The 24,104-nt window shown below is 43.3% G+C and overlaps 1 protein-coding gene across 1 annotated transcript in view; it reads right to left on the reverse strand.

Moving 5' to 3' along the window:
• Positions 1-24,104, reverse strand: part of LOC138301680 (deleted in malignant brain tumors 1 protein-like) — a 91,141-nt gene that overhangs the window by 11,448 nt on the left and 55,589 nt on the right. Inside the window, exons 5-6 of the mRNA XM_069242194.1 lie at positions 22,809-23,123; positions 9,938-10,032 (exon numbers count right to left, since the gene is read on the reverse strand). Of these exons, the coding sequence (XP_069098295.1) occupies positions 9,938-10,032; positions 22,809-23,123 (410 nt within the window). The remainder of the gene's footprint in view (positions 1-9,937; positions 10,033-22,808; positions 23,124-24,104) is intronic.

The following is a 24,104-nucleotide window of genomic DNA, read 5'->3' on the forward strand; positions in this document are numbered from 1 at the left end:
ACATTTATTTTTAGTCATGGAGAAATTAAATACCTTGCCCAATATCACAGGATGTTGAGCCTTCCACCAAGACTTAAACACTGTCTCTAGCCTCAAAGTTCAAAGTTGAAGCAGCACATCCTCTTGCCTTTGCGTAAAACATTTAAAATGTGACAGAGGTGTATTCCACCTGTAAATATATTTTGAAAACGAAATTCCAGTGATAAAGCTTGTGAAATGTACTTCGAAATGTACCTATGAGCAGCGCTTTAAATGGGCCGGTACTGTCCGGAACTGAGTACTGGCACTTTTTTCATTTTGAGAGGGAAAGTACCTGCACTTCTTACGAAAAACTGAATACTTTTAATTGGGGAGTACCGGCATGTCCCAGAAACAAACAGGTACTCAGCACTTCTATTTTTCCAATTCAAGCACTGCCTATGAGTAGCTCATATATAGCAATGTAAACATAATGCAATCAATTAACCCGGAGAACCGGCCTCCAGGCAGTAGCACAATGCCTGACAGAACAAAGGCCTGTACCATGAAGGCCAGTGCTGGGCGCTGGAAATGTGATTAAAAGCCCTCTCTCTTTTTTTCTGACCTGGTGCCTATTTAACAGTGCTGTTTATAGGTTAAAACAGAGGTATTCGTTTTACTGTACAGCCTTTTAATAACGTTTTATTTTAACAGCTCACATGATTTATGTCACAAATGTTGTGTCCGTTTTTAGCACTATTCAATGAGTAGATGGCTCACTTAAAATAAGCACAGTAAACCGTTTGGTTTCTTTTACAGTAATATCATTATTGCTGTGAAATATAGATATCAAAGATGATGTTTTACTAATTGTATTACAGACTGATGCATTAATTGTTTGCTGCTCCCACCGAGACTCGAACATGGTTCCCCATCGTCAAAGGAAGGCGCTGTGATGCCACACCCTCTCTCTGTTGCTTAAAAGTCTTAAAATGTGAAGGATTTGTAATCCATATGTAAATAATTAAAGTTAGAGTAGGAAGGGCCAGTGATGACAACGTTAAAGGAAATAAAAGCAACACACACCGCACAGCAGATGGGAAAGAAATACCTGGAAAAATTGGACACGTGCTGCCTCTATAAACACAAAAACGAAACATAAGTCAATCTAAATGCAAGTAGTAATAAAGCTTTAGAAAAGGCTACACATGGGGACAAAACGCAATAAAAAGGCTTCATCGCATTACACTTTTGAAACAGCCCATTTGAAGTTGGCTGAGGCGAAAAGGGGTGGGGGCGGAGGTTTGAAAGAGCACCATGGTGGCGCTTCAAGCATTTAGTGTACCTTTAGTACCTTGTCATACTTTAAAGCGCTCACACCTCTTTGTTGAAGGGTATGAGCGCTACAGGATGGAGTCAGGCTTGCTGGGAGAGGGCCGAATACAGAGATTGCTTCCCTGCATCAAAGAGTAAATTAGTTTAGTAGCTGTAAAGATAGACATCGCTGATGCCAACTGCATGTTTTGTTCATCAGTCTGTTTTAGTTGCTGCCTTTGTTGCCGTTACACCTTACCCAATCTTTTTCAGTTATTATTTTTATAGTCTGAAGGTGAAGATGTTTGCAGCCTTGCAGACAGAATGACATGAACACCATTTGCATTTTTAGTCACGGTGAAATGAAGTGATTTGCTCTAAACCACAGGAGGTCGAGCCTTCTGCCGAGATTTGAACAATGTCCCAGCTTCAAAGTCGCCCTCTGTAGCTGTTATGGCACCTCCTCTTTATTTTTCTTAAAATTTGTAAAAACTGAAGAAGGTGAAGTTCACCTGTAATTGTATTTAGAGAAGGAAGCTCCAGAGATAACAGAGGGAAATGCACGTAGGTGCTGCACATCTATAATACTGTAAACAAAATCCAATCAACCCGGAATCACTAGATTATTTTCTTTGTTAGTAAATCCTGTCACTTGGGGAGATCTCGTGCTTTAATGGCCAGTGCTGCTGACTTTCGAGCTGGGGAATCAGGTTCCAGTCTCTGAGTCGGCTCAAGATCCTGTGACCCTGGGCAAATGACTTAATCTCCCTGTGTCAACAAAAATAAGAATGCATTTTTGTGTAATGTAACCTGCGCCCCTAAAATAAAGCTGTAGCTTTCTGTTGTGATACTTTGACGACTGATGTGCTAAAGGAAAGAGGTACACAATTCCTGGTGCTTCAGACTTGGGGTGGGGCGCGGAAAGGGTGGTGTGAAGATGCAGTAAAGGGAGAGGTGGGAATTGCAAGGAAGAGGGCAACAGTGGACTCCGCTATATCAGAAATTAATTATTTTAAAAGTTTACATCGGGTGAGCGCTTCCTGGCAAATGCAAAATTAGATGCAGCTCGCTTCGGAGCTATTAGCAAGGAGTGACCTGTACATAATATTACAATTTATACCTTGAAACCATGTTTGTGATAGAAGTTCATCCAAATGCAAATTGGACATTTAATTAATAAAATCAAAAGCTTTACCCAAAGATTCGTAGCAGTTGTGCCCACTAAAAAGATGTGCGGTTCTTGTAGTTCATTTACCTGTATTTCCATGTGTTTTTTCAAGTGATGAATGAATCAAAAAATTTAAAACACAAAGGCTGCAGTTCACATGGAATGAGTGACACGTTGTAACAATGAGTATTTGTTTGCTAAGGGGAAAAACCCATAATAGTTTTTAGTATTTTCCTCAATATTAATAAATCCTTGTCTCTCTCGGAGTTTGATTAAAAGTGGTGTCCCTGCGCATTTGAATTTCTAACTGCATATAGTTGATGCGCTTTTAAAATAAGCAACTAGGCACAACAAACAGAATTGTGTCTAAAGAAGGGGAAGAGGGCGAGAGCACGCTGGCCCTGGAAAAGCCCCTCACTGCTGTTGATTTATGTTTGCAGAGGGAGCTGGTGGGGATGAGGGGTTTTTTATACACCCACAGTGTAAGACAAACAGGCCAATACTGAAAGAAAAAGTCCCCTACAGAAGAGATAAACAGGACATAGCGTTATTATACAGTAGTTTGCGCTACTCCCAAAGAGAAAAAGGCAGGACAAAGAGGCAGAACTAACCACTAGCAAGCAAGGATTTTTAAATGACACTGGAACCAACAAATGAAATCACTGGAACCCACAGTATAAGTATACTTATTAAGTATACAACATGTCAACCTAAAAAGTAATCCAGAAGCCATTTAGAAAACACGAAGCCTCGTATGTTTTCAGTACCTTTCAGTACCAAGCCCACAAACCAGCCAAACTTATGGGCGTGACATGGGCGTGGTTAAAAGCCCACAGAGAGATTACAACAGGGGCCAGAGCGCTGATGTGCTCGACCCTAAAAAATCAGCCTAATACAACCTAGTGCTGCATCATACCCAAACAGCCAGTCTCCACTTTTTAGATATCCAACATGCTTATGTATGACATTTCAATGCCTTGTGTGTGATGTTGCATGTGACATTTTATCATTAGAAGAACAAAGTAGTTATGCTGTTGTAATGATATAACTCGCAGAAATAAGATGGCAATTATGAACAATTTTGAGTTGCATAGTGTAGGATTTACTTAGTCATGTCCCTTATGTCATGAGACTGTAACATTGCTCAGTCCATACATCTTGAAGAGTGTTAACCTTTTTTAACAGGCACTCCTTTGCCAGTTAACTCCATTCCTACTATCCAAATAATGACAAGGTCCCCACAATCTCAGCCTCTCACCACTCCAGGGAAGTCACAAAAAGAGGCAAATGCTCAGGTGGGTGCATAGCAGCACGCCACTGTGGCACTCTCTCTCAAACAAAATAATACAATAAAAAAAATTTATTCAATATATTTTAAATATTTAAAATTGCATGGAACTCCTCCCCTAACAAGACAATGTTCATCCATTCATCTACCCTTTGAAAAGGAAAATAAATATTTAAATGATGAATGAAAATATGAGAGGATAGCAAATTCAATCTCACAAAAATACTGCATAGGAGATTTCGACTTAAACAAGGAAAATGCAACAACTGTAACATTCTCACACCAAAATCTTGCAGGACACATAGCCTGAAAGAACGATCTGAATTCCCCACTTATTCCAAGAGCAAGAACTTAAACCAAGTACTGATAGATAACATGAAAGTAGACTGCGGTAAAACATTAAAAGTAGAATGGCCCGATATCTTCAAGACCATTTTACCACTCTAAAATCCCAAATCCTTTAACCCCCCATCAAGGAATCATTCTCAAAAAGCATACCTCTAATCAGAGTCTGGCACACGTGGTAATATAGCTGCAGATAAAATCCAAGAGATGTAACATTCTCACACCAAAATACTGTAGGAACACATAAATTCCCAACTTATTCCAAGAGCAATAACTTAAACCAAGTACTTATAGATAACATGAAAGTATACTATCATAAAGACATTAAAAGTGGAAAGGACGGATCATGCCATTACCACCAAGACCATTTACACCACTCCAAAAGCCCAAATCCCTCAACCACCCACCAAGGAATCATTCCAAAAAAGCATACCTCTGATCACATTCTGGCATATGTGGTATTATAACTGCAGATAACCGCCAAATAAGCTATCATGTCATCTTCTCCTACTACCACCACACTGTTGTAATCACTCAAGTAGTTCACAAATTAGCAATATTAGGCTGGCATTAACCTTTCTCATATCACAGGTCACCAATGAGCTATTCATGAAAAAATGCACATTATGGAAATTATGAAGGAAATGAAGATTTAACTACACTTAAAAATCTCTAACTGCTATCAAAGCTCCAGGAAAAAACAAGCTTGACATAATAACTCTAAGGCTGTCTATCTTCAAAACAAATTTGCTGAATACATCGAAAACATATCAAATTATTAAGTAACTTGAACCTCTATTGTGGTCATGACCAAGCCAAACCAACAACAAATGTGAAGAAATAGAGTACTTCATCCCCAGGAACATCAATATGCTGTAGGAATTCTCTCACAAGGTCAACCAAAACAGTGATAACATCCTACCTTTTCGGAATGCAATGAATGGACAAAATTGAATGCCATCTCAGAAGATCATCTGCTCAATATTAGGCAAAAATCTAAAGTCATTCACGTATTGTGATGAACTATGCCAGCTGCAATCATCAAAACAAACTCTTTTTATTAAGACATGGTTGCAACTATTTAATGCATCATATAGAAAGGGATTTTCACAGATTTACAAAAAACTGACCAAACTGCATCCAGCTACTCAAAAAACCTAGAAACAGACCCAAACCATTTGTCAAACTAGAGATCAATCACTAACGTCTCATGGCTGGGCAAAGCTATTGAGAAAACATAGCAGAACCGCTAACTTTAACAACTGCACTCAAGCTCGAACCACAATGGAGGGGTAATGGAGAGGTGATGATGGTGGTGGTGGAGGGGGGGTATTTAGGCAGGGTTAGGGAGCTAACCAAAAAGCAACCTGTAGAGATACAGTCTGTAAATTACGCCAGTAGAGTTGTTGGAAGACCAGAAGGCATGCAGATTACCACTTGTATGTTATGTGTAATTCTAAATAAAGAATATAGGCTTTCACTGATTTCAAGAGTAAGGAAAGTCAATGCCTCTACATCACATGGAGAAATCAATATGACACAATTTTAAAGCGCTAACGCCATGTTTGCGACAGGAAATATTCATCAGTCAGAAAAACGTTATATTTTCACCTGGACATAAAAGGCTTTTCTCTGTCACTAATTATCCAGTGAATCGATTATTGTTCTGCTTTATGTAGGCAGCTGGCCTGGTTTGTAATGGGTACCAAAGGTACTTACACCTTATAACAGGTCCAGTTATCCATTATTAGTGAAATGTAGTCAGCGTCTAGAAGCCAGGCAGGGTAGCTGTAGCCAAGCAGCCAAAGCCTATCTAGGTGACATGCAAAGCTCATGAAATACCACTGTAGTCACACAGTACCTACACACAATGAAAGAATACTCAGTGTTACAAAAATATAGGTACTTTATTGTGTTGACACAAATGCCAAAAATACTGTAGAGACTATACTCCCTTAGGAGATAAGTAATATACACAGTATATACACTAGAATGCAGTAATAGCTGTAAAAGCAGTTAGATAACAGTGCAAATAGTGAAAATCACTATAGGTTGCAATGAGCCTAGGGGGAAACACAAACCATATACTAAAATAGTGGAATGCGAATGTCTGTTTCCCACCTCGGCAAGTGTAGTGTGTAGAGAGGGGGGCTGGGAGTGTAAGAAAACTCCAATGGTAAGTAACAGAACCCACCTCAGAGCCCAGGATAACAGGAGTGAATCACAGTAAGTTTCCTAGAATACACAATAACACGTGTTAGAAGATAATGCAACAACCGGAAGAGGCTGCAAGACACCAACAATGGATTCCTAGACCTGAAGACCTGTGGAAGAAGCATCGAAGAGTCCAGGGAGAACAGGAGCCCCTGCTAACCCGGGTGAAGGTGCAAAAGAAGAACCACCGGTGAGGAAGAACAGTCAGTACTGCACCCAAGAAAATGGATGCAGGTTCCTGGTCGGTGCAGATGATGTCCCATGCCAGATGGAAGATTGCAGTCTGGTCTACATAGGTGGAGTCCGCCAACAAGCCTTGGCACATGCAAAGCTCACAATTAGCGGAAAATGCTGCTGCCCAGGTCCAGAAGGTCCAGAAGGGACCTGGTGGCCTCTACCCAGGAGGGAGAGACAGAGGGGGCTCTCAGCAGCTCAGAGAACCCTCAGAAGACCAGGCAGTGTGCACAGACATCCCACATCATGGGGACAAAGAAGGTGCAAGTGGAGGCCCATGCAGCACGACACAAAGGGATCCCACGCCGCCAGAGAACCACTCAGGAAGCTGTGCATCGCAGGAAGGAGTGCTGGGGGCCTGAGCATTGCTGTGCACATAGAACTTCATGGAAGGTCGCTCACAAGCCTTTGCAACTGCAAATCATGCAGTGCATGGGAGTGCATGGGAGTACTGTCTTGCGTGGGAAGGTAAGCTCTTACCGCCAACAAAGTTGGACAGCTGGATCTTGGGACAGTTGGGTCACTTCAGTCCACCACCTGTGTTGCTGGATCCACGCTTGTCGTCAGGAGAGGGGACCCAGGCCCATGGTCGTCGCTGCAGAGGGGTGCCTGCTGAAGCAGGGAAGTGTCTCCTTCACTTCAAGGGAGATTCCTTCACTTCTTCTGGTATAGGCTGAAGACAGGCAGTCCTCAGAGGATGCACAACCTGGAAACAGTTGCAGTTGCTGGTAGGAGCTGAAGATATAATATTGCAGAAGTCGTCTTTGCTTCTTTGTTGCAGTTTGTAGAGATCCTGGAGGGTCCAGATGCAGTTTTGTCGGTAGAAGATGAAGTAGAGGATGCAGAGGATTCCTGCTGGAGTCTTGCATCTGAATCTGAGGAAACACCCAGGAGAGAGACCCTAAATAGCCCTGAAAGGGGGATTGGTAAGCTACACAGGTAATGACCTATCAGCGGAGGGCTCGGACGTCACCTGCTGGCACTGGCCACTCAGATGCTTCCGGAGTGCCCCACCACCTTGGAATCCAAGATGGCAAAACCCAGGGACACTCTGGAGGAGCTCTGGGCAGGACCCCTGGGGTGGTGATGGACAGGGGAGTGGTCACTCCCCTTGCCTTTGTCCAGCTTCCCGCCAGAGCAGGGACTGGGGGTCCCGGAACCGGTGTAGACTGGATGCAAGGAAGGCACCATCTGTGGCCTTCAAAGCATATCCAGAGGCTCTGGGAAGCTACCCCTCACATGCCTGTAACACCTATTTCAAAAGGGACAGGGTGTAACACCCCTCTCCCAAAGGAAATGCTTTGTTCTGCCTTCCTGAGCTCGAGCTGCTTGAGCAACAGGAGGGCAGAAACCTGTCTGTGAGGTGGCAGCAGCTGGGGCTGCCTGGAAAACCTCAGAAGGCTGGCATGGCAGTAGTGGGGGTCCACTGTGGAGCCCCCAGAGTTCATGGAATTGTAAAACCAATACTAGAATCTGTATTGGGGTACAATTCCCAGGTGTAAGACACCTTACATGGCCATATTCTGAGTTACCATTCTGAAGCTGGACATAGGTATCGGCCTATGTCCAGTGCACGCTTAAAATGGCGTCCCCGCACTCACGAAGTCTGAGAAAATGGTCCTGGACGAAAGACGTGGGAGAACCTCTGCAAGTGCAGGGGTGCCCTCACACACAGGTACTTTGCACCCACCCTTGAGGGTTGAAAGGCCTGACATATTTGTGACTTGTAAGTGACCTGGTGCAGTGAAAATGTCTGTGAAAGGGTGCATGCACCATTTCACGCAGGTTGCAATGGCAGTCCTGCAGAACCCTTTGCATGGGCTTACTATGGATGGCAAAAGTAATGCTGCAGCCCATAGGGATCCCCTGGAACCCCAATGCCATGGGTACCTATACTAGGAACTAATAAGGGATGACCAGTATGCTAATTTGGGATAACATACGGGGTTACCAGTATGTAGTGACAAATTTGGGAGGAGAGAGCGCATAACCACTGGGGTCCTGGTTAGCAGAATCCCAGTGACACAGTCAAACACACTGACAAACAGGCCACAAATGGGGGTAAATCAACAAAAAGAGGGATATGGAGGAATAACGGTCCACTGTATAACCTCCCTGATTGAATACACAATACACCAAAATACACTGTTCCAAAGAGAAAGACGGAAAAGGAAGTCCTAATTCTAGGAGCAAGAATCCTCACACACCCAACTGGGTGTCATGCTTCATCATCGGACATGCTCCTCGTCAGACTGGCGCTGCAATGTCTGACGGGCACCCCCTACAGGGGGGCTCTTTGCCGAAGATCTTTACTCGATGATGCCAAGACCCCAAAAAGTGAGTTTGGAAGGAAAAAAGGGAGAAGATGATAGAAAAAAAGAGTTAAAATTGGCTCAGGACCCAAACCTAGGGGCAATCATTTATTCAACCAAAGAGGGTGAAGGCCAAGATTAAAACTAATGAGGAGAGTGAAATGAATGTAATGGTCAAAACACTCAACCACATATGATGGAGTAAGGATGGTGTGGAATTACCAGACCGTCCCTGAAACTAGGGTCAACATGTTTTGCGTCTTTAATGGTCCAGGTGGATCCAACGATGCTTCTTCAGGACGAGGTGGAATTAAACTTCTCCTTCTCTACAAATGTGAAAATGCATATGGACTGAGACTGTCAATTGTCAGTGCTACTGTCACTTACACTAATGTGTGGTTTGGACGTCCTATTCCTAATTGTCGCCCTGCAATCAAAAGGACAGGTGACAAAACAATAATGTAGTTAAAACAAATTGGCTACAGAGAACATCGTAATGGGTGAAAAACACGCTGTGATGGTGCAGATGGTAGCACACTTGTGCATGCATAATTGTTGAATAGCTTACCCCCTCATTAAAGGAACAAGCTTCATGGGACAGCGGGTGCCCAATGACCGGGCATGAACTATCTAGTCATTAATTGAACACAAAAATGGCTGTTAGTAGAGGTAAACAAGGTCAAATGCCCCCAGACAGTCTCACAGTAAAAGTGCCCACATTTTGGAAAATTAGCCTCTTGCAACAACGTAAAGCTTGAATCCAAAAGTACTATTCTAATCAGTAAATGCAGAGTCGCCAGGCCAATCATAATGCGAGATAAGAATTTAAAATAGGCCTCTCTGGTATGCAGTATTGTCAAATGTTGATAACATAATCACCCAATTGTGAAGTCTAAAGAGAGAGTAACAATACCGTCAACAAAGTTATACTGTCCAAAGTACTACACACTAACATAACGAGGGCAAAAGGTCACAGGTAACCGGCTGTTATCACGTTGAATAAATTACCGAAAGGGAAAAGGGAGCTGCAATCCAGCGCCTGTAAATGCCGATACCGGCCAGATGACAGAATAGTATATGCCCGCATTGCTGGGGGAAACTTACTTGATCTGCTCCCGGCCACAGCCGTACATTTACCTCGAGCCGCGCTCCCGAAAGAATGGCGAGAACGCGGCAATCGGGGAAGAAAAACCCGCTTGCTGGAAGCGGGTGTGTCGACGTGACGCAAGTGTTGCTAAGCAACACTGACAACTTCCGCGGTATGTTGCGGTCGTATGGAAAAAAAGTCAAAACAAAAAGAGGACTAAACCTCAATATCACTGGCGATCGAAAAGCGATCGAAAGGGGCTACCTATGTCGAAATGTACACCAAGAAAAAAAGAAAGAAAAAGGTCTTCTTCAAAAAAGGGGGGGCTTTTTGATAGAGGTCACCCAGAATTCAAGCACCCAACAAATTTGGGGTAACATTGCAGGGAGCTGATAAATAGTGGTAAATGCTAGTAAGGATAAAATGGCATCATATGATAGATGTGGCAGTGATCATAAAAACAATGATATTCAGATGTAGAACAGGGTTCTGATGTATAGTGGAAGCAGACCCCGGTAAGGGACCAGTCCTGGACAAAGAGATTAGCAAAGGACCAAACACTTTGATGAAATTATCTTAGTGAAAGACTAATCCAAGGTATGTCATCATTGAGTCCCCTAATATGGGTGTTTAGTTTGTACACCCAACATTGTTCAAGTTCAAAACGGCTTTTGGGTCCTTTAGAGGGCAGGTCTGCAAAATAACCCACCACATGTCATCTGGGCTATGGTTCACCTCAATATAATGTAGACTGAGTTTGGTTGTCGAGCAGCCGCATCTGATGTTACTCCGATGTTCATTCATTCTCAACTTAACCACTCTAGTAGTCATGCCTAAATAATGCAAATTACACGGGCAAACAATCAGATACACACAATTACGGGTATTGCAATTGGTGTGCTTCAGTAGCCGCCATGTGCCTATTGGGTCAAGTTCAAGGGTATCTATGCATTTCATGAGTATACACACATTGCAGTTGCCACAAGGGTAATGGCCTGCAACCGGTGGGATGTCCCACAGAGCACTTTGTCTACAGGGAGTGACACCAGGACGTGGTCGGGTATGGACCAACATATCCCTAATGTTGGTCGTTCGTTTGAAAGCGAAAAGAGGTTTCGAAATGTCTGTACCTCCACTACATAATATGTTCCATCTTTTATTGATTACCCTCTTTATGGTGTTGGACAATGGAGTGAATGTGGATACACAGGTCAGCTTATTATCTGTTGGACGAGGACTAGTCTGCAATAATGTGTTCCGATTACAATGCTTGGCTCGTTTATAAGCAGTTTTAACCACCTGATCTGGGTAATGACGTTCACTCAATTTATTAGAAAGATCCTTTGCTTCAGTGTTAAAAGTGGGTAAACTGGTACAATTCCGGCATAATCTAAGGAACTGACCGTAGGGAAGATTATCCTGAAGTGCTTTAGGGTGGTGGCTTTCATAAAGTAATAGACTGTTGCGATCAGTGGTTTTATGGTAAGTTCTTGTCACAAGTTTGCCATTGTCAATGCTGATCAACAGATCCAAAAATGGAATCTCAGTGGAGGATACTGAGGAGGTAAAACTCAAAAAGGGGTCTAAACTGTTGACCCATGTCGTGAATGCATCGACCTCCGAGAGAGGTCCCTGCCAAATGACCAAAATGTCATCTATGTAGCGTCGCCACAATTTAATGTTGTAATGAAAAGGGTTAGAGTGGGGCAGTATGAACCGCTTTTCAAATGGGGGTAACCATGCTAGAAAGAGGCTACTTTCTCACAACCCCCCACCCCAAACGAAGGACAATAAGGCTAACCTTGGCCAGTTGAGACATTATTGTCTAAGTGGTTATAAGTGGAGAGTAGATCTGCAATAGAGTGATTACTCCCTTTATCATCCACTGTATGCTCTCCTTCCCTGTGGGGAGGTGAACCACGCTGTTTGGAGAATTTTAGCTAGAGAACAGTGCAAGTGTGTACTCTGAGATTCCCTATTTATAAAGTTTAAATGTTTTAAAGTGGGGCAGTGTGACTGTCCCTTTGATCCTGTGTCAGGACAGGGCTGCTATCCTATGGATTGTAATTGCTAGAAAGGGATGTTGTCTTAGCAAGGTCAGAGCAGGGCAAAATGTTTGTCCACATGGCTCTAAGAGAGGACAGGCTTGCTGTCCCTCTTGGGTTGGAGCAGGACAGAGCTGCTGTCCTAAAGGCTCCACATAAGGACAGGGCTGCTGTCCTATGTTTTTAGAGGTAGTGCAGAGGTGCTGCACTAAAGTTTCTGTAGGAGAGCTGGAGGGTTGCTCCAAATTTCCCAAAACAGTGCAGTTATGCTGGTCTGTTTCAGTATTTTCACAGAGAGGGACTTTTACCTCTGGAAGTTGAGCTGCGGTAGCTGTGGACTCCTTTGGTACAGGTTCCACTCCTACAGGAATGGTATCCTTAGTGGTAGGGTGGGGAAGGGATTGATTGGTTGTTAAGGGGACAAGCAGCCAAGGTGGCAAGGCTAATGCCACCAGGTGAGACAGAAACTGTCTTGGGGGTTTCTACAGCTACCCCAGTTTCTATGATGGACCCAAAAGTAAACCCAAACACACCTTTGCTTTGACTATTGCCAGTAGTCTCACCACTATTACTACTACTACTACTAGGAGCAGTAGAAGTTGAAGTAGGTGAATTGGTGGTGGCAGGCTCCAGGGCTTTACCTGGACAGGACTTATCCCCTGGCCTTTACCTCTGCACACATACCACCAAGGCTTTTTATTGTGTGTAGAAGAGGAAAAATACATTTTATTCCCACCCCAGAGGAGTGTTGTCAACCTGAAGAGGAATCTTTATGTTTATGTTTGTCCCCATGCTTGTACTGAGATTTTTCACCATCTTTCTTCTTTTCCTTGTCACTCCCTGTATGAGCTTTTCTGCTCACCCTTGTTCTGACCCATTTGTCTGCCTTCTTTTCCAATTCTTGAGGAGAGGGATAAAATACTGAGGAGAGCATAAGCACTGGGGCCCTGGTTAGCTGGATCCCAGTGACACAGTCAAACACACTGACAAACAGGTCACAAATGGGGATAACCATGGTAGAAAGAGGCTACTTTTTATGAACTAGCCATGACCTTTTTCTTTTTTAAATTATTTGAGAAAAAGGGATTGGGTATAAAATTAGAGTTACACACTATCATTATCCTCACAAGAATGTGGCCTAAGCATGTAACAAATGCATTTATAGTATTTTAGCTAGCACCCTCCCAACCCTCCACAACAGAAGAAAAACAGACAATATGATACAAACCCAAGAACACTATCATCAATGATTAGCCAGCATTATTCGTAGCAACAAGTGAAATTATCAAAAATAGTTTCAAATTTATACAGGGTATAGGTAAGCCTTTTTCTTATTAGCCAGCTGCTTATGATCATTCAGCCTGGATTAAATTTTTGCTTTGTGCCTTGTTTTCTGGAGACATAGAATAGCTATTGTATCATTGTAAAATGTTTGAAAAACACATTTGCACCTATGTGACTGCTGAGCTATGAACTCATGCCTCCAAGTGTTGTATTACCAAAAATTGGTTCAGTTCACTTCCCTGTAAAGTACAGGATTCATTCACACAAATACATCTTTCCAGAACACTGGAAGCCCCAGGCAAGTGGTAGGCCAGGTGTCCAGGTGCCCGCAATGTAGCTTTGCCAACTATGATTTAGTATGTATTTGAAATATTATAATAGTATACCAATTTTTGCTTTGTGACAAAACATGCGCTCAATACAGTAGGTCCAGAGTTTTTTTTACAGTGACTGTTGGAAATGGCCCTTTTTGCAGGGTTATCCCCCTGCCTTTTTGCCTCTGCCGCCTGTATTTTTGACTGTGTGCTGGATTTCATTTTTTATGGTTTTGGTACTGTGGGCACTTTACCACTGCTGATCAGTGCTAAAGTGCAAGTGCTCCCTGTGTAAATTGTGATTATGATTGGTTGTCCATGATTGACATCTTTATTTTACTAGTAAGTCCCTAGGATAGTGCACCATGTGTGCCCTGGGCCTGCAAATCAAATGCTACTTGCTGGCCTGCAGCACCAATTGTGCTCCCCACATGAGTAGCCCTGTAAACATGGCTCAGACCTGCCATTGCAGTGTCTGTGTGTGCAGTTTTGAACTGCCATGTCGACCTGGCAAGTGCACCCACTTGCCAGGTCCAAACCTTCCCTTTTAGTATATATAAGGCACCCCCAAAGGAAGTACCAAAGGTAGTCCCATGGGCAGGGTGCAGTGTATTCAAAAGTAGGACATGTGCTGGTGTGTTTTACATGTCCTGATAGTGAAATACTCCCAAATTAGATTTTCACTATTGCAAGGTCTGCCTCGCCCATAAGTTAACATGAGGATTGCCTTGAAATATCTCTTAAGTGTAATTTCACATTGGAAGCAGATAGAGATATGGAGTATGAGGTCTCTGGACTCACAATTTAAAAATACATACTTTAGTGCGGGTGGTTTTTAACTTGTGTGTTTGAAAAAACCACTTTTAAACGTGGGCATTTTCTTGCTTAACCATTCTGTGCCTCTGCCTGGCTGTGGAATACAAGCCTGGGTCAGGGTGACAGTTGGGCTGGTTGTCAATTCACTCTAAACAGTCACACAAAGGGAGCGGAGGTGTGCCCTGCATATCCTGATGGGTCTTCCTGGGCTAGAGGGGTGGGAGGAGCTGACACCTGAATAGGGCTGTGCCTGTCCTTACACAATGCAGTCTTCCCCTAGAGTGTGGCTGGGACCAGTGCAGGCAAGGCAGGGTCTTGTGTTCTACAAAGACTTTCCTTTGAAGTTTGCCTACTACAAAGTCAGGAATGAGTATAAGTATTAGACCCAAAAAAACAGACTTTTAGAACATGTCTGGGTCAAGAGGAGACTCATCCAAAGAGAAGAACTGTGAGGAGGAGTACTGCCCCTTTGATGTGTGTGCTTTGCTGGGTTGGCTTGCAGTTGCTGCTTCTGCTTTGGAGAACACAGACTGGATTTTGCTGTGTATCCTGCTTGTGAAGTTTCTCCAAGGGTTTGGACTGAGCTTGCCTCCTGTTAAGAAGCCTCAGGTACATCAAACACTTTACCTACCAACCAGCCCCTGGGTTCTCTTGCTGACCTGACTTGCCAAGATGTGCCTGTAGGAAAGTCACTATTTTTGGCATGGTTACCCCCATGTTTTGCCTGTTTATCAGTGTGTTTAGACTGTTTTCACTGAGATCCTGCTAACCAAGACCCCAGTGATTGTGCTCTCTCCTTTGAATTTGGTTGCTTTGGTACCCGTTGCACACCATTACTGGCATACTGGTGTACTCCTCTTAAGTCCCTAGCATATGGTACTTCGGTATCCAGGGCACTGGTACACCAGGGCTCACCCATGGGCTGCATCATGCATTATGCCACCCTTTACACACCATAACTGGCATACTGGTGTACCCCTCTTAAGTCCCTAGCATATGGTGCTTAGGTACCCAGGGCACTGGTACACCAGGGCTCACCCATGGGCTGCATCATGCATTATGCCACCCATGGGAGCCCATGCAAACTGTGTCTGCAGGCCGCAAATTGCAGCCTGCATTGAAAAGGTGCATTCACACTTTCACTGCTGGTCACTACACCAGGTCACTGTAAGTCACCCCTATGGTAGGCCTTTCTATGCCAGGGAGCAAGGTGCAGCGTCCTGTGTGTGAGGGAAACCCTGCATGAGCAGAGGAACTCTAGTTCCAATGCACTGAACTTCGTGAGTGTGGGAAAGCCATTTACCCGTGTACTGTTCACAGGTCACTCTGTGGTCCAGCTACATAATGGTAACTCTGAACCTAGGCATGTTTGGTATCAAACATGTCGGAATCATACCACAATACTAATGCCAGTATTGGTGGCATGATTCCATGCACTCTGGGGGCTCCTTAGAGGGCCCCCCTCTGTATTGCTCCTAACAGTTTTTCCCTGTAGGCCTCAGACTCAACACAATTTATAAGGAGATGCTGCCTATACTTAACCATATTAAGGGGACAAACAGCCAGGGTGGCAAGGTCAATGCGACCCTCAGAGACCAAAACTGCCACAGTGGTCTCTCTGACTAACCAAGAGCCCACTACAGTCCCCAGGGTGAGTCCAGCTACACTCTTGGACTGACTACTACTACTTTTGCTATTGCTACTGCTAGGGGCACTAGGGGTAGAGGTGGAAGTGGTAGTAGCGGGCTTGGTGTTCTTTTTAGGACAGGTGTTGTCACCTGCCCTGTGGTCTTTTTGTCTACAGATGTAGTACCAAGGTTTCTTGTAGGGAGAGGAAGAGGACTTAGACCCATCCCAGAACATTTTTGTGGACCTGATGAAGACTCCTTATTGCTTCTTTTGTCCCCACCTTTGTCCAGATTCTTGGAAGAACCCTTCTTTTTGTGGTCATCCCCTGTGGAAGATTTCATACCCACACTGGTACAAACCCATTTGTCTGCCTTCTTACCCAGTTCTTGGGGAGAGGTAAGATCCGAGTCCAGCAGGAACTGATGCAGTCTATCAGATGTGTGGTTATTAAGAATGTGCTCTCTCACAAGAAGATTGTATAAGCCCTGAAAATCATGCACATTGCTACCATGTGATGAGCCTTTCAGCTACTTTACAAATCAAAATCTACCCAATCCTAGGAGGACCCCTATAATTGATTGGGAAAGTATTCAGTGAGTATAAGGGCGCTACCGTTCCTTGATTCCAAACTGGCTCAGAAGGTGCACTGGTCAGGGTGAATACTTCCAAAAGCCCCCATACACCAGCAATTAATACTGGTAAACCATAAATTTCACAAATTTACCAGGCACACAACCAACCACTAAAGCATTTAGTTGACTGTATAATATATGAGTATTGTTGCAACAGTAGTTCCAACTTTGTTGTAGTTATTTATTGGCCCATATGAATGCCTAAATTGGCAACCGCTACATCCACAATCAGTTTATACAGAGTCCAATAAATCGTATTCTGTAATTCAATAGATCAATTTCAAGTAGACTTCACATTAAATCTCCACCGATAGAACCTCTTGACATTTCTCAAATCCAGCCAGCCAACACGTGTTTCGTCAGGGATATTACCCCTATGAATTTATCAGGGCTTAATATTCTAAATATCCTTCCAAGACAAGTCTCTCTAATTAGCATTAATATATTAGTTTCAAAGCGGTGTACCCATGGTCTACAGTAATGATTTTCAATTCATCTTGGGCGATCACTATCACACTCCTTAAGATTCCGAAAATCATTGGATGCGAGGACCCCTTCCTAGTCTCTCTGAATTTGATTCTGTACTCCTCTGTGGTTTAGCCAAATCCATCAAGGACTGCATTCTTAAGTGCCTCATGGTTATCTGCATCCCCTTACCTGACAGTGAGGCATTTGCCCTGCCTTTAACAGAAAAGGAAAGCCACAAGATGGCTGCCTACTATCTTTGAGGGACCTTCTAAACTCTACAGGTCCTCTCCAAGGCAGTGAACCACTTGTGCACATCATTCCCAACAGTGTAAGGTGGAAATGTTTCCTTAGGTTCCTGTAGTCATAGGAGTCCTCCCTTACCCTGGTGTTCCTAAAGTTGTTGCTGCCACCATGGGGTGTTAGCCCTAAATTCTGCCTTTCCCTATCCATTGCCAAAGCCTCACTATCTAGGGCTAACTGTTGCTGCTGCAGACTCAGTTTGGCCTCTTTTAGCCTCAGTTTGCTAAACTCCCCATCTAGGGACTCCCCCTCTGAGCTAGAGTGGGTAGTCTCATCAGATACTGCTGAGACATGGGTATGGGCGGATGAGGAGGACCTACCCCTCCTCATGGATACTCTTTGCACTAACCGCTTGGGAGTAAAAGTGGGCCTACTGGTGTGTCCCTCCTTTACACTGCCATGAGTGCTCCCTGCAGGACTAGTGTGTTCCTCAACTTCTTCCTGACCCTCCCCATTGAAGTCTAAGTCTACTCTTTCTAAGACTGGGGAGTCAGTCTCTCCCTCCTGCTCTTCCTGGTCGTCAGTGCTCTGGCTATCAGCATGGAGGAGCAATCCTAAGAGGAGAGATTTGTTGGGATTCCTGCCTATCTTCAGCTTCCTAGAAGCACAAATCTCCCTCAACTCTTGAAAAGTAAGGCTCTTATACTGAGAGTCTGGGATCTGAGCTGTGCTTTCTACTGAAGACATTTACCTAGAGCAGAGTGGGTGCACCTACTTTAAGTAACTAGATTTTCTAAGGCATTTATAGAAAGGGCTATACCAGACCCCCAACTCACCTAAACTACATGTCTAGTGATCCTATCTACTAAGTGTAGTGTACCCTATACACTAGTGGTGGACTTTCCTGTGGAAAGTTACCAGTGAGATAGTGGTAAAGCAATTCCAATTATCTTAGACCATCGCTATACCACCATTGTAGGAAGCTGGCCTGATGTGTGGTGGACACCTTTGGTGTTTGCACCTTAATCTAGGTCCATACAACCTCTATTAGTGAAACAGTGTCTAGGAAGCCAGGGCTCTCTAGTGGTAGCTGTGGTGAGCAGCCAATGCTCATCTAGGTGGAGTGTAAAGCACTTGCAATACCAGAGCAGTCACAGAGTAACTTATCTCACATGAAAGGAACCACATACTGTTACAAAAATATAGGTACTTTATTACAGTAGCACTGAACTAGATCACTTGTAGACAGTCCCCCAACTGACAGTAAATATTAGGAATTAGCATATAGAAACAACAAGCATTGTCAAGAAATAGAGGAAAATAGCTAGGGCCTAAAGGGTGGGGGTAAAACCATATACTAAGTAGTGGAATGGAAAGTGAGGTCCCCCACCCAAGGATGTGGGGTAGTTAGAAGGGATCTGGGAGAGCTTGGCACCCCAAGATTAGGGGCACACACCTTCTGCCTAATCAAATGCTGTACTCCAGGAAATCAACATGTGGCGATGCCAGAGGCTCTCTATTACTAGTCTTTCTGGGTGCTCTTTTTCTGTTGATCACATAAGGTATGTGAAAACTGTTAGCAAGCTAGACTTAACAAGCACATGCAATGCAATAGGTCTCGCATTTGCTTGAGTTAGAGCTATTGGCATTGTAAATTCATAACTGAACTTTCTTTTCTTGCCACTTAAATTGGACAACCCTGCCTCATAATTTCATCTTTTCCTGACATATAATTCTCAGGGCCCTAAATATAACTAAAGCACTTCCATTAACAGCACTTCCAGTAATAAGCCATACCTATGGGCATTGCTAATGCTTGTTTCTTTTCTCATCTTTTGAGCCCTTATATTATTTTTTTCTCTAATGTGGTTAAGCAGATTAGCTAGTTAGCAAACAGGGATTTCAAATTGCTACTCTTTGAACATTTTGAACATATGATTTATAACTAATAACAACTTCCATAAGTCTCCGCTGGTGTTAGGGATCATTATAGACCTCAGGCCAGGGGGCAGTCTTTGCTAGAGCATCTGGGATTGACGGTTACCCTGCAGCATCACCCAAAATGTGTTTGAAGGTGGTCCTGGTACAACTTCTGATGCAATTGTTTTTTCTGCAATACTGCAATTAGGTATTTTTTTTAAATATTATTTTCAATGTTTACTATGTGGACAGTAATCTCGAAGTAATGGTTATTAATATTTGTGAATAGTGTTCATGTAACATAAACAACCCATTTTTTGGACACGTTTTTAAAAGAGTCAGAACCTTGGTGTATCCAGATTCCAACCACGCCCACAACTTATTACATGTTTCCCAGTTTCTGCAGTGGGTGGCGGGAACCTCAGCTGAACCTTCACCTTTCCATTTTGCGTTTCAACACTTTCTGCTGTCAGGTTTGTTTGACCCAAATATAACCATTCTGATTTATAAGCACCAATCTGGATAAGTAGGCACAGTATTTAAATACTTCAATATATCTTTTGACTTTTGCTATAGAGTCAAAACACCAAAATAAACTTGTGTGCAAAAAGTCGTTTAGTCTAACTTCTTGTGGAGGGGTGGGCGGGGAGTGTAGCAGAGATGATGTACGTCTAAACATCTGTGACAAACGTGTCCGACTCCACCATCTCCCCTACTCATCTTGTATCTGTGTCTCTCTCTGAGATACCTACCTGCCATTTCATCTATGAGCATGCATTTCTATCCATCAGTCAGATGGGCTAAACACCTGAAAAGGCATGAGTTATGCATGCCTTTCACAAATGAAATCAAGGACATTTTAAAAGGCACGCCCACGAACCAATAAAAGTGATGGGCGTGGTTAAAAGCCCAAAATAGCGATAATAGGTCAGAAGCGATTGGCGCTCGACCTTAAAAGGAACCCAAGGTTGCAAAGGTTATGGATATAAAAGGATCGATTTATGGACAATATAGCCATTTCTTTACAGCACAGAGGCCTTCAAGAAAGTTACGCAAATCCGTGAAAGCTAACATTATCGTAGTAATCATGAAGTAGGACAAAGAAGAGAGGAACTCCTTCGCGTCATTTAGTACACTTTTTAAGAGTTTTTATTTTCTAAGCTCGTGTTCCCTGGAATATCAGCATTTGGAAACATGGGGTTCAGGAGCTAAGGGAAGGACCTTGATATCTCTGTTAACTAATGTGGATCAGCAGCTTGTATCATCAGTATATGATTTTTTGTTTTCTGGTGTAGGAATATCGTTCTCCAAAATTCGGAAAGAGGCCAAAAAGAAATCCTAAACGTCAGCTTTTAATTTGAATTTCTGAGTAACAAAGACCGAGTTTGCTCGTCGAATGTCACGAGCCTATCGGCATTTGCTCTATTTGTTTATCATTTATAGATTTACAGGGAGGGTTTGATGGACATATTTTTTATGGATATGTTTTAATGGTTAAGCCTACGAATTAAAAAAGTTTTTACTATTTACTGTTAGTATTTAAAGGCTGCCAGTTTATTTTCTACCCAGGAATGGCTCACTTTTACTCTTCAGCTTAGCTAAAGCCCTGCTATGTTTCGCCAATAACGGTGAAGAGCAGCGGGGCATCCTGCGCATACATCTCCCAGCGTTTGTAGACACATGTACAGCTGCAGGTGCATATTAGAAACAACTGAGGATATGGAGATCACACACTGTACATGTTGCTAAAATGTGAGTTGCCAACTTTTCCTCACACTTCATCCGAGTCACTCTCTCCCACAGAAATAAGTAAACATGCTGCTGCCTTTATTGATACCCAAGCTTCTTCACTTGATGCTTCATTGAAAATGAACATTGTTGACAGGTGTAAAAGCACCAGCAGTGCTACCGGACTGGCTAACCCCTAGCAAGCCAGGTGGCGGAAGGGTTGAGATGTTAGCAATGCAATTTTTCTACAGTTTTGGCTAGAAAAAGAGGCACCCACAGTTGACTGGTAGATATCTGGGCCGTGACCATGTAAGAAGGCCTTCTTTAGGCGAGGGCAGGTACATAACTTCCAACGGTGCAGCAGGTGCAGTGGCACCAGAGCCCAGAAACCTGAGTGGACCACTGAACCCTGATTATTATTGTATTTCAACATGCAAACAGCAGCCAGGGGGCTAATTTCCTTGTGTGCACTGAGACTCATCACACATTGGCTCCACTGTTGGGAGAGGGGTGGTCCAGATTGCCTTAAGGCAGTTGGGAAGATGTTCCTCGAAAGGCTGATAGATAATATCTGCGGTCTTCGAGGACACAGAATGTGCATCGTCTTTAATCAGCTTTGATGGACATGGGCATCTTGGCAATGGGTAGGGATCATTTTCCTGGTAATCTCTGCCCCTTTCCTCACTGTTATTTGCCTCAAAGACAAGGCTGGAAGACCAAGATTTTCTCTACAAGAACAGAAGGGGGACCTCAAGTTGTGAGAGGTCATACGGAATATTCCAGGTGAAACCTGAATCACCCTCCTGTCTCTCCCTCACTTTCATTATCGAGCTCTCCTAGTAGCTATTTTGTCAATAAAGTATTTTGTTATTGTTTATCAGGTGGTAAATGGTAGTTTCTATGTTCAATCTGGGAAATGCAATCTTACTACTGCTCTAGGAACTCAAAATAAATCTGATTTGGTGCCCACCACATTCCATTCTTTGCGCAATACATTTTTCAGTTTTTCCATATCTGAGACAGAGTCATATGCCTTATCATTGACACAAATTGAGAAAGTACCTTGTTCCATTTGGGTTGACCCCTATCAAAGTGAATTTGCTTATTTTTATCCCATGAACAAATAGGGGCACTTAACTCTTTGCTTAGATAATTTCCAATGGAGCATTTATATAATATGCAACTGTGGCTGTCAGAACTTCGAATGCGTGTCTAGGAGTTGGCTGATGGAGGAAATATGTAATATTGTTTTAAAGCCCAAACAATCCAGTTGCCAGCTTGGGAAGCCCATCCATAGTTGAAGTTGGTCCCCAAATAGGGAATTTGAGAGTTCACTGATAAGGACAATACTTAATGTAGGCTAATTTTGAGAAAGTCGGTGTTCCCTGTAAATATTATCAGTCAATATATCCAAGGTTTAATGTGCGCAGGGCTGCGCAAGCCCTCGGTGGTCAGACAAATGAACTGCACTGGCGTTGGACAAGCCTGCTTTTTTCTCATCCTTACCATTTATTGCTATCAGATGTGCTGCTCAGCTTTGTGGTCTGCAGGATTTTGCATCTTGGAGTTGCTTAGAATACCAAGTATGGCTACAGAATCAAAGACAAACCTCTGCTAGTGTTTGCATCACCCTGCTCTCTGCACACTGTCCGGATTCTACCCACACAATCACTGCCTAGCTACAAAGTGATGAGCTGATAAGGCAAGTGCAGAGGTTAGTAGCACGGATTTAGAACGAACACAAAGACCTTGGAAACACATCATCTCCAACCAGCAGAGGGGAAGACATACATGACAGAAATCACAACATACCTGTGCAGATGACCCCTGCATCCTCATTGTGGAGACAGGCAGTCAATTTCCAGCCGGCGTGGTTGCAGTGCCAGAGGTAGGATTCTGTACCTGTGCAATTCACCTTCTCCAAGAACACTTCGCCACTTCCCTGGCCAAAATAGGCTTTTCTCAAATACTGAACAGCAGCTCCACATCCGAGCTGCCTGCACACCACCTCTGCATCTGCCTTGTCCCACTGGTCATCGCACACTGTCCCCCAGAAGCTTCCGTAGAGAACCTCGACGCGGCCGGCACATCGGTGCTGGCCATTCACAAGACGCAGGTCTAGCTCTTCTGCATTAACAAAGATACAGACTTTATGAGTATTGTTCTAAGTGTTCACACTATACAACACACTCAGAACAAGCAGAGGCATTCTGGATCCCAGCATACAGCCCGTGATTCCAGACATATTATGCAGGAAGATGCTTACCGTAAACAGCTCTTAAATATATATGCTTATACCAGGAATAATTTTAAGAAGTTAAGGATTGTTTTATAAACTCTCACACTACATAACCCACGTAATCATCCAGCTGCCTCATGCTGTGCTTCCGAACCGACATGCCAATGGTCAATACCAAGAGTTTCAGGGCAAGCTGAGCTAAAGCACCGAACTCTAATAAGTGCACCTCACATTCGAAAGGTAATACTACTACTTTCTTGGAAGGAATAAAGAAAACAAAATGCACACATTCTGACAGAGAGCGACATATTATGTGTTAAACAATAGAAACGTGTAAACTAAATCAATTAATGGTGACGCCCAATTTGAGAATTATTTTTGGCGTCCCCACCCACTCCAAACTTTCTCCTCAGATTCCCTCAGTACCCCTGGGCAAAAGTGCCCCGCATCTGTCCTTAGCCCCTCTCTCACATACATTTAATTTGTTGGAAACACTGGTAAAGGCTGGGTTCACATACCAGTTTTACTAACCTTTTTTAGAAACTTTAGGAATAAGTAAGGGAAGACTGGGGAAAAGCATAACATCCTAAACTATTTTATGTAGTCTGCATGCAGCTCTTTGATGGCGGTTCATGACAGTCACTGTTCTATATTAAGGTAGCAGCTTATGAACTGCAGAAATAAAAGGAGCTCTGTAACAAAAACAGTCGTCCACTCAGCTATTCACATAAAATACAGATCTGTGATCTGCATGGCAGCAAGCATATTAACCCTCTGCGCTACTTTATGGTGAGTCAAAACTGCCACTGGACAAAATTTAATTTCTTTCTCTTTAGCAGCAATATTAAAGAGTTATCTTGAAATTTTTA

The sequence above is a fragment of the Pleurodeles waltl genome, chromosome 6 (genome assembly GCF_031143425.1).
Source record: "Pleurodeles waltl isolate 20211129_DDA chromosome 6, aPleWal1.hap1.20221129, whole genome shotgun sequence".
NCBI lineage: Eukaryota > Metazoa > Chordata > Amphibia > Caudata > Salamandridae > Pleurodeles > Pleurodeles waltl.